Source organism: Procambarus clarkii, chromosome 10, assembly GCF_040958095.1.
Source record: "Procambarus clarkii isolate CNS0578487 chromosome 10, FALCON_Pclarkii_2.0, whole genome shotgun sequence".
In the NCBI taxonomy this organism is placed as follows: Eukaryota; Metazoa; Arthropoda; class Malacostraca; order Decapoda; family Cambaridae; genus Procambarus; species Procambarus clarkii.
In genome coordinates, this window is record NC_091159.1 from 18,933,065 (window position 1) to 18,944,967 (window position 11,903).

The window sequence follows — 11,903 nt, forward strand, 5'->3', positions numbered from 1 at the left end:
ATAGCAGTATTTTGCCTTGGTTTGAAATGCTCTGTTAGTTTGGCTTTGGCAGTGTCATAATCTTTGGCACCACCAGTGTCTTTCAGTGTGTCAAAGATGTCACAAACTCTATCACCTGCATAATGAAGTAGAAAGGCACGCTTTCTTTCAGCACTTTTGATGTCAGAAACTATCAACAAATTTTCAAACTTTTTAAGCCATTTGACCCACCTCTGTGACAGGTTTGTCTGGTCACAGTCAGGATCAAATGCAGGAAACTGAGGTATATTTGCCATTTTTACTGAATAAATGTAACTTATCACTTAAATGTTCCTCAGAATATTAAACACTTACTGCACTGTATATGTTAGTCAAGAATTCACTGTAATTACTTTAATTTTGCAAAGCACACAAGCATTTTAATGCAAAAGTTCACAACAGTGCACAATATAGCAGCAACTGACTTCTTACCTAGCCCTTGTGTACATGTGTTGTTCCTACTCACAGCAGCAGCACAGCAGTTGGCACGGCAGTTGGTACAGCAGTTGGTACAGCAGTCAGTTCAGTGTGATGAATTTTGTAGCACGAAGCGTCGTTTCGTAACCAAAACATCAGGTTTTGTACACATCAAAGTGTCGTTTCGTATACAACGTCGGCAGATTCCTCAGTACACAGTTTCTTCAGCACAGCTTGGGTAGCACACAGCTTGGGTAGCACACAGCATCGGTTAGCACACAGCATCGTTTAGCACACAGCATTGGTTAGCACACAGCATCGGTTAGCATACAGCATCGGGTATGGCGCTCACAGCTTCTCTTCCTCCTCCAGGCAGCATGCTTCTCCCTTGTGTTTGAAACTGAACAAATACCTGCGTTCACAGTTCATCCTCGTCGCCAATGTGGTGTTTGTGTGTTACTGAGGAAGTCTTGGCTGTAGGGTTGATGTAAAGTCATGACTTGGTTACTGACTTTAATACTTAATATGATTACATGACTAGTAGCTACCAAGCTTGGCAGGCGTCCTGTACGTTCTATTGTTTTTCTCCAATCTCTCTCTGGCGTCCCTGCCGCCGCACATAGAAAACGGATGGTACCATTTTCTGTGAACATGACAAGGCCCAACACCATGGGTAAGCCCAATTGTCACTCCACCAAAGCCGAAGAATCCAGATGAGATACGCATTTGTGTGGACATGCGTGTTCCCAACAAGGCAATAATGCGTGAACGCCATCCTACACCGACTGTAGATGATATGATCTACCGCTTGAATGGTGCAACTATATTCAGCAAGTTAGATTTAAACAAGGGCTATCATCAGCTTGAACTTGATGATGAGAGTCGCTTCATCACAACGTTTACGACACATCGAGGTCTGTATAGGTACAAGCGCCTGAGTTTTGGTATCAACAGTGCTGCCGAGGTATTCCAGCACATCATCAGCCAGGTATTGCAAGATATACCTAATGCTGACAACATGTCTGATGACATCATTGTTTATGGCCGTACCCAAGCTGAACACGACAAAGCTCTTCGTGCAACATTGCAACGCTTACGAGAAAAGAATTTGACGCTAAGCCGAGCAAAGTGTGAGTTCAATCAACATAAAATTGAATTCTTTGGACATGTACTTAGTGACAAAGGTCTGTCTCCAGATCCTAAGAAAGTTGCAGATATCAAGAATGCTGCACCTCCTTCAACGTCCACTGAAGTACATAGTTTTCTGGGAATGGCAAACTACTGTTCTCGCTTCATTCCAGATTTTGCTACCATTACAAAGCCTCTACGTGAGCTCCTGAAGAAAAATGCATCATGGTACTGGAGCGATATCGAGCAAAATGCATTTGATGCTGTGAAAGATGCACTAGTAGAGAATGCGACTGCTGCATACTCTGATCCATCAATGGACACTGAGTTAACGGTGGATGCTAGTCCTGTTGGTTTAGGTGCTGTTTTAGCCCAACACAAACCTGGTCAACCAGATTCCAGAGTAGTAATTGCCTACGCCAGCCGTTCTCTCACAGATGTTGAGCAACGATACAGTCAGACAGAGAAGGAAGCTCTTGCTCTTGTATGGGGCTGTGAACACTTCAATGTGTATCTGCTTGGTGCACCCTTCACCACGATAGTCACTGACCACAAACCGTTGGAGACCATCTTCAATAATCCAAAGTCCAAACCACCAGCTCGCATTGAGAGATGGGCTCTTCGTCTGCAACCATACAACTTTACGGTGAAATACAAGCCGGGTGCAGGCAATCCCGCTGATTACATCAGTCGACATCCTGCAAACAGTTTCACCATCACCAAGCATCAGCAAGTTGCCGAGGAATATGTACACTCTGTAACCTGTGATGCAGTCCCTAAGGCTCTCACTCTTGATGAAATCCGTACTGCAACCCTGGAGGACCCAACTCTGCAAGCAACAGTGGATGCATTGACTAAGAAAAAGTTTCCACGCATCCCACCCTCAGGAGTTGACCAAGATGCATTCAAAGCACTTGAACGCATCCAGACAGAATTAAGTGTTACGCAACAACGCGACACTGTGCTGCGAGGTACTCGTATCGTGATTCCAGCTGTTCTCCAGCAACGTGCTCTGAAGCTTGCACATCAAGGACACCAAGGTCTTGTTAGGACGAAACAGCTGCTACGAGAAAAGGTGTGGTTTCCTGGCATTGATCGTCAAGCAAAGGATATGCATGATGCCTGTGTCCCTTGCCAAGCTGCAGTGGATACTTCAAGACCAACACCTCTACAACCTTCACCACTACCTGCTGCACCATGGACGGAAGTATCGATGGACTTCTGCGGACCACTACCAACTGGAGAGTACTTGATGGTAGTCATTGATGATCACTCACGTTATCCAGAAGTAGAAATCATCAATTCCACATCTGCGAAGGCCGTCATCCCGAAACTCGACAAGATCTTTTCAAACTTTGGCATTCCTGAAGTTGTTAAGACAGACAATGGACCGCCATTCAATGGACAAGACTTCGTCAACTTTTCTGAGCATATTGGATTCAAACACCGCCGTGTGACGCCACTACATCCCCAAGCAAATGGAGAAGTTGAGAGATTCATGCAACCTCTCATGAAAGCGGTACGCTGTGCTCATGCCGAAGGACGATCCTGGAAACAAGCTATGTATGCTTTTCTCAGGAACTACCATGCAACACCGCATGGAACACTGGGCAAGTCACCTGGTGAACTTTTATTTGGACGTCCTATGAGAATCGCACTACCCGTCATGCCAGCCGAGGTAACGGATAAACGTCTCGCTCAGAAGGATGCACTAGCCAAGGGCAAAATGAAAATTGCTCATGATCAACGTGTAAAGGAACAGTTCATAAAGGTTGGTGACACTGTTCTCGTTAAAAAGAAAAAAGAGGGAAAGTTAGATATGCCGTATGATACAAAACCATATAAAGTGATTAGTGTAAAAGGAACTATGGTAACAGCTAGTAACAGAGATCATAGTATAACACGTAATATGGCTTATTTCAAAGTGATTCCAACTAGTGTAGAAAATGATGAAGTGCAAAGTCGTGCAAAAGAAAAAGAAAAAAAATAGTTATAACCCGACAAACAATTCATCAAGGGATGTTATTGTATTTGGGGACTCACGTCCTAAACGTCATGTTAAACGCCCTACACGATTTGATGATTAATTGTGTTCCTATGTAATGAAAAGTATTTACTTATGCTAAACTAAATTTAATATTGTTTGAATAATGCAGATATCTCATTCAATATTTTGTAACTTTGTATTACAGTTTCTTTCATGTTTGTTTAACATTGCATATGTATTTTTAACATTGAAATCCTTTGTGGAAAAGATTAAGTTGTTTAAATTCTTTGTGTGCTTAATTAATGTTAAATGTATGCAGTATCTCTTGATATGTTAATAACTTACTTTGTGTCAATAACTTTGCTTTGTGCTACAAGTATGGTAGACATCCTGTATTCATTCTTTTTAAAGAAAAGGAGGGATGTCATGTTCACAGAAAATGGTACCATCCGTTTTCTATGTGCGGCGGCTGGGACGCCAGAGAAAGAAGGTAAACACGAGAGCGTACAGGACGCCCGCCAAGCTTGGTAGCTACTAGTCATGTAATCATATTAAGTATTAAAGTCAGTAACCAAGTCATGACTTTACATCAACCCTACAGCCAAGACTTCCTCAGTAACACACAAACACCACAGCGCCCTCTGATTATTCCGCACATTTGATGGTGCTACATAGCCTTCCCGGTTTGGTGCCTTCTTTTGACAATTACTTGCTTATCCCTCCTACGGTTCTAAAACACCTTTTCCTTGAGCACTTTTCTTCTCACTCCCACTCCGTTTCCGTCTTCACCGATGGGTGTAAGTCTGCCAATGGTGTAGGCTACTCTGTTGTTTTTTCTGATTTCATTAATATGTGTCACTTACCTCCCGAGACTAGCATCTTCACAGCGGAACTTTATGCTATTCTCTATGCTCTTCGTCTCCTGCTTTCTTGTTGTCACTCTTCCTTTGTAGTTGTTGTTGACTTTCCTAGTGCCCTCATGGCTCTCGGGTCCTTTAATCTGGTTCATCCAGTGGTCGTCGAGATCCAGCATTGGCTATTTCTTGTTCACAGTAAATTTAAGTTGGTTGAGTTTTGTTGGGTTCCCAGCCATATTGGTGTCTCTTTAAATGAGCCTGCGGATGCTGAGGCCAGGGAACATCTCCCGTAACGGTATTCCTTATTCCGACTTTTACCCGGTTATTCATTCCTCCATCCTCACCTGTTGGCGGGATTGTTGGTCTTCTGTTACTGGTAACAAAGTGCGTACTCTTAAGAGTAGTGTGTCATCGTGGCCATCCTCCTGCCACCATAACCGGCAATGGGAAACGGCTCTGGCGAGGTTGTGTATCGGTAATACTCGCTTAACTCGTGGTCACTTGATGGAGCTCCGCCCTGCTCCTTATTGTCCAAATTTCATTCTCTCTCTTATGGTCATGCATATCCTTGTTGAATGTCCTGACTTCTAGAACGAGCGTGTGTCTTGTTTTTCGACCGTCCCTCGCGGTCGCATGTCCCTCGATAGAATTCTTGGTGACTCGGATACTTTTGATATCGTTCGCCTTATGATTTTCTGTTCTTGTATTGGCATCCTTGGTGATATTTAGCGCCCTTTGATTATTCTGCACAATTGGTGGTGCTACATAGCCTTCCCGGTTTGGTTCCTTCTTTTGATAATTACTTCTGATGAGACAATGGAAATCTAAGGTTTCTCCCTCCTCAGAGGACTGTGAGAGTGTTATTCAACTTGTGGTCCCCAAAGCATACCGTGAACAAATCTTAAAAGCTGCCCACGACTTTCTTTTCAGTGGTCATCAAGGGCTTAGTACAATAATTTTTTCAGGTGACCAAATATTTTTACTGTCCCAAGTTCAAGAAAGATATTGCTGTGTATTGTCGTCAGTGTCACGAATTGAGTAAATCAAGCCAAACAGATCCACCCTCATCCAATTGTAATTCCCTGTGTACCATTTTCACACCTTGAAGACTGTGGAGGGAGACTTCTCCGGACCAAGTCGGGTCTCTCACAGAGTGCCAGACCTGTTGTATGTGTACAGGATGCAGTCGATTGATAGATTGATGAAGATTAAGCCACCCAAGAGGTGGCACAGGCATGAATAGCCCGTAAATGATAAAAAAATTTGTGTATGTATATTGTGTGCTGAGGTCGCACTTAAATCGTCGGACTGCTATCGTGGGGGAGGATACTGCTTGACAGTGTTTGAGGGTCCAGCTGCTGGATACCTTTTTTGACCATAAGAGTGGCAGTGTTGATGGCTTCAGGGTGGTTACTGCAAGATTTAGTGACTCTTAACATTTCTTCTAAGGTTGTTGGTTGCTGGACATTCCAGGAGATAGTGAATTAGTGGCTTTTATGTGTTTGGCAGAAAATGCCTTCCCTCCGTCTGGGGTTCACCAATCTCTCAGTTGCATCTGTAACCTAAACGTAGTCTCTATAACCGAACTGCTATTTCCCGGAGGATTCCTTTTGGGATTTTTAACCTGTCTAACTTGGTGGCCTGAAGTAACCCGTTCTCGCTCTTGCGTATAGTCAATATCTTGCTTATGAATAAGTACATATTATATTGTGGGTTGGGTGTTGTTGTGTCGTTGATCCTTCTCTATGGACATCCCAACCCACAACTCCGTAGAGTGCTTATACTTTACCAGGAGATCACAGTGGGCACTTCTGGCTTTTGGAGAGGGGCTCGACGTCACACGTTTAGGGGATGCAGCTCCAATACTTAGCCTCGTTGTCAAGTGCACACACCCACTCGAGCCGCTGTGACCCTCCACTCTCTCCTTATGTGATATGATCTCCTCAATCCCCTTTGACTTATTAGTATTCCATTCTACCCTGTCCACAGCGGTGGTTATTGGTTCTCTCTCTCTCTTTCTCTCCTTCTTTCCTACTTCCTGGGAAGCCTCACTAGGACAAGGGCAAACACCAGCAAATTTGAATACATTTACTGGACAAAGCACATACACATTACATACACACATATAATAATAATAATAATGAATCCTACACTATACTATTTAAGTCAGGTTGCACTCCGACACCATCAGAACTCTACCATCTGCTTATCAAGTGGTATCCTATCTCTTGATTCACCACCTAATACTACCAACCTCCTCAAGTAAGTCACGTCTTATAACATAATGTTGCACTCTCAGCAAGAGAATATATATCTATAAACATGTACAAGGAAAATCAGCATATGAATGCAATAACATAAATATTAGTATAAATGTTCCTTAATATACATCAATGATCAATCGATCACCCTATCAATCCTAAAACATATGTATGTCTCTGCAGGCAATCCAGCCTACGACTGTAACTCTATACTTCAGTATAAATACTCCTTGGCACAAAAATGGCAAACAATCACCTTTCACTGCGTCTTGCACGCTAATGACAACCAAACACTCTATCAACTCCCCGCAAGTAATCAACCAGAACTTCCCTTCCACATCTGGAAGTTCACCACCCAGACATCTTCAGGTTCTTCTGGGATTATCTACCAGGATCCTCCGCAGCTCTTCCAGGCTGCTACACCATGAAGTCTTCCTTGAGCAACTACGGTGCTTCACCACTTCTACCAGGGTCCTCCACAGCTCTCCTGGCTGCTACACCATAAAATTTCCTTGAACAGAACTGGAGTTTCGCCACTGGTATTACAGAAGCACTTGACACTCCTCTTCACTGCTTCTCCTCACAGCTCGAGGTTCTACTCTTCACTGTGGGGCTACTCTTCCTCAGAGTACACTACTCCAACAGTCTTGGAGTCTCTTCCACTAACTCACTCTAGTGGCTCGAAGTTCTCGGCAACTTCTTCCAAAGACAAACCTGCAACCCACTGACACGCCAATAAAAATGTTTCCTTATAAACACACAGACGAAATAATCCACACAATATGTTTGCATCTTACATCTATCTGCTCTCTACATACTGTGAGAGCGGACTCCCCTGTTTGGGCTGGTCCATGCTCTGCCCGGCCAGGCGGTCGGCTCCTCACTCTGGGAGGGTCCTCCGCCGCCAGTCAGTTGGCTTCAGGCAGTCGACGGGAGAGGACATGCTGCGGGAGAGGACGTGCTGCGGGAGAGGACGTGCTGCTCGTCCCTCCAGCTGTCTCATCTCCGTCCTCTTATTTAGGTTTCCTGCCTTACCAAAACATGTCTAACTTATCAATAAACATTCGCTACTGTCACTGGGTACACGACCAACTACAAGTAATCACTATAAACTGGCTTAAAATCGTGCTTACCACAGATTGTCTGGTCGAGGGCGCTCTTCCTCTGACTGAGTCGGATCAGGGCGCTTCCACGGCCCATGATAATGTCTCTGGGCGGCATAACAAACTCGCCTTGCCGTCCAGGACTTGGGACCACAACGTTCCCAGCTCGATTCCACAGCTGGAACGTCTGCACACTTCCTTTCTCTTGAAGGAATATCTAACAGGGGATCCTCTCCAACGGGAGCTCCAATGGAGTGCAGCTTCCCCTCACGATGTCTGGTACTCAAGTGACTCAAGCTCCTCTAGAAGCGAGCCACCTCCAGCAAATTATCCACATCTCATAACCAGTCATTTATCTAATTTCTTATTCACTGCCCATTATCTTAAATTGGATCATAACACTATGTGACATACTAATTTATTGTGAATATTTGAGTTTACCTGAAAGCTGAATAGAAAACCACAACCTAATCTAACCTTCTTAGTATGTTAGGATATTACAATTAATACTTAACCTATACCTATATTGATATTAGTTTTATAAAAATAATAAAAAACTAAAATATTTAAATAGTAAAGTAACTCAGGCTATTGTCAAATTTTGTATAAAATCTCTGTTGTTTAATAAAACTGAGAGGAAGAGTTAGTATCTTGAAAAATAATATAACTTGGAATATACCACATATGTACTTATTTATAAGCCAAATATTGACTATAAGCAATAAGTCATATATGTGCTGTGTTGTGCGAGAGCGGGTTGCAACCAACAAGATACCATATTGCAGAGGGCGAACCTTCTGCTACTCTCTGGTGCAGATGTTTTTTGTGAGTTGGGTAGATGGGTTGTGAGAACACCGGTACAGGTTGTGAGAACACCGGTACAGGTTGTGAGAACACCGGTACCGGTTGTGAGAACACTGGTACAGGTTGTGAGAACACTGGTACAGGTTGTGAGAACACTGGTACAGGTTGTGAGAACACCGGTACAGGTTGTGAGAACACCGGTACCGGTTGTGAGAACATTGGTAAAGGTTGTGAGAACACCAGTACAGGTTGTGAGAACACCGGTACAGGTTGTGAGAACATCGGTACAGGTTGTGAGAACATCGGTACAGGTTGTGAGAACACCGGTACAGGTTGTGAGAACACCGGTACCGGTTGTGAGAACACTGGTACAGGTTGTGAGAACACTGGTACAGGTTGTGAGAACACTGGTACAGGTTGTGAGAACACCGGTACAGGTTGTGAGAACACCGGTACAGGTTGTGAGAACACTGGTACAGGTTGTGAGAACACTGGTACAGGTTGTGAGAACACTGATATAGGTTGTGAGAACACTGGTACAGGTTGTGAGAACACCGGTACAGGTTGTGAGAACACTGGTACAGGTTGTGAGAACACCAGTACAGGTTGTGAGAACACCGGTACCGGTTGTGAAAACACCAGTACAGGTGAGAACACCAGTACAGGTTGTGAGAACACCAGTACAGGTTGTGAGAACACCGGTACAGGTGAGAACACCAGTACAGGTTGTGAGAACACCGGTACAGGTGAGAACACCAGTACAGGTTGTGAGAACACAGGTGCAGGTGAGAACACCAGTACAGGTTGTGAGAACACAGGTGCAGGTGAGAACACCAGTACAGGTTGTGAGAACACCAGTACAGGTTGTGAGAACACCAGTACAGGTTGTGAGAACATCGGTACAGGTTGTGAGAACACCGGTACAGGTTGTGAGAACATCAGTACCAGTATAGAGAGCAGCAGTATCATTAGTGAGAGCAGCAGTATCAGTAGTGAGAGCAGCAGTATCATTAGTGAGAGCAGCAGTATCAGTAGTGAGAGCAGCAGTATCAGTAGTGAGAGCAGCAGTATCAGTAGTGAGAGCAGCAGTATCAGTAGAGAGAACAGCAGTATCAGTAGAGAGAGCAGCAGTATCATTAGTGAGAGCAGCAGTATCAGTAGTGAGAGCAGCAGTATCATTAGTGAGAGCAGCAGTATCAGTAGTGAGAGCAGCAGTATCAGTAGAGAGAACAGCAGTATCAGTAGAGAGAGCAGAAGTATCAGTAGTGAGAGCAGCAGTATCAGTAGTGAGAGCAGCAGTATCAGTAGTGAGAGCAGCAGTATCAGTAGAGAGAGCAGCAGAATCAGCAGAGAGAGCAGCAGTATCAGCAGAGAGAGCAGCAGTATCAGTAGTGAGAGCAGCAGTATCAGTAGAGAGAGCAGCAGTATCAGTAGTGAGAGCAGCAGTATCAGTAGTGAGAGCAGCAGTATCAGTAGAGAGAGCAGCAGAATTAGTAGTGAGAGCAGCAGTATCAGCAGAGAGAGCAGCAGTATCAGCAGAGAGAGCAACAGTATCAGTAGTGAGAGCAGCAGTATCAGTAGTGAGAGCAGCAGTATCAGTAGAGAGAGCAGCAGTATCAGTAGAGAGAGAGCAGCAGTACCGGTAGAAAGAGCAGCAGTATCAGTAGAGAGAGCAGCAGTATCAGTAGAGAGCAGCAGTATCAGTAGAGAGAGCAGCAGTATCAGTAGAGAGAGCAGCAGTATTAGTAGTGAGAGCAGCAGTATTAGTAGAGAGAGCAGCAGTATTAGTAGAGAGAGCAGCAGTATCAGTAGAGAGAGCAGCAGTATCAGTAGAGAGAGCAGCAGTATCAGTAGAGAGAGCAGCAGTATCAGTAGAGAGAGCAGCAGTATCAGTAGAGAGAGCAGCAGTATCAGCAGAGAGAGCAGCAGTATTAGTAGAGAGAGCAGCAGTATCAGTAGAGAGAGCAGCAGTATCAGTAGAGAGAGCAGCAGTATCAGTAGAGAGAGCAGCAGTATCAGTAGAGAGAGCAGCAGTATCAGTAGAGAGAGCAGCAGTATCAGTAGTGAGAGCAGCAGTATCAGTAGAGAGAGCAGCAGTATCAGTAGAGAGAGCAGCAGTATCAGTAGAGAGAGCAGCAGTATCAGTAGTGAGAGCAGCAGTATCAGTAGAGAGAGCAGCAGTATCAGTAGAGAGAGCAGCAGTATCAGTAGAGAGAGCAGCAGTATCAGTAGAGAGAGCAGCAGTATCAGTAGAGAGAGCAGCAGTATCAGTAGAGAGAGCAGCAGTATCAGCAGAGAGAGCAGCAGTATCAGTAGAGAGAGCAGCAGTATCAGTAGTGAGAGCAGCAGTATCAGTAGAGAGAGCAGCAGTATCAGTAGAGAGAGCAGCAGTATCAGTAGAGAGAGCAGCAGTATCAGTAGAGAGAGCAGCAGTATCAGTAGAGAGAGCAACAGTATCAGTAGTGAGAGCAGCAGTATCAGTAGTGAGAGCAGCAGTATCAGTAGTGAGAGCAGCAGTATCAGTAGTGAGAGCAGCAGTATCAGTAGTGAGAGCAGCAGTACCGGTAGGAAGTAGAGATAAAGGATAAGTCCTCAGTGCATAATGGCGACAGAACACGGGAGGTAATTAACTGAGGTACGTAATGAGGCGAAATAATGAGTGTGTGAGGGCGAGGAGGGGGTTGCTGGGCGCCACCTCTAACGAGCACCTTGCCACGATGATTCTCTATAATTACACAGCTTCTCGCAGCATTCATTTTCGTCTCGTCAAGGGCTTCATTGATCTTACTAAGTTGCAAAGCGCGTCCAGAAATCTTCGTGGAAACTGCGCTCCGGCCGAGACGGCACTGAACGAAACACAAAGAAGTTATAAACATAGGTGAATGAAACGCAAGGAATGCAGGAAACAAAGGGTACATTTTAATTTAGTGGTATCCAGCTTTAATTGCAAAATCAAAGTAAATGCAAAAGATAGCTCACTTTTTCAGTCGGAGAGAGAGAGAGAGAGAGAGAGAGAGAGAGAGAGAGAGAGAGAGAGAGAGAGAGAGAGAGAGAGAGGGGGGGGGGGGTGCAGGCGGCATGTGGGATATTATTCCATGGTTCATATTAATTTACTTATTTAAGAAGTTATTTAAAATAAATCAATTTTCCTGATTGTTATTAGAATTGAAATAGTCCGTCGGCAATGGTCGGTTAATCACGTGTTCAATGGGGGCTCCAGGCTGCCAGACTAAAGCATATAGGACTCTAAATAGGACTATAAATCAAGGGTCACAAATAAAGAGAACTTTGCACTTTACATTCGCCAACAAAATATTACAACATGTGA

General features: G+C 44.4%; 1 protein-coding gene across 1 annotated transcript; it reads left to right on the plus strand.

Moving 5' to 3' along the window:
• Positions 1 to 8,609: 8,609 nt before the first annotated feature.
• LOC138363200 (autotransporter adhesin BpaC-like) lies at positions 8,610 to 11,150 on the plus strand. Its single transcript, XM_069322196.1, has one exon. The coding sequence runs from the start codon at positions 8,610 to 8,612 to the stop codon at positions 11,148 to 11,150; it is 2,541 nt and encodes an 846-aa protein (XP_069178297.1).
• Positions 11,151 to 11,903: the final 753 nt, after the last annotated feature.

Bases quoted from the DNA above. Each gene is read 5' to 3' on its own strand.
- LOC138363200 (XM_069322196.1), top strand. From the start codon at position 8,610: ATGGGTTGTGAGAACACCGGTACAGGTTGTGAGAACACCGGTACAGGT.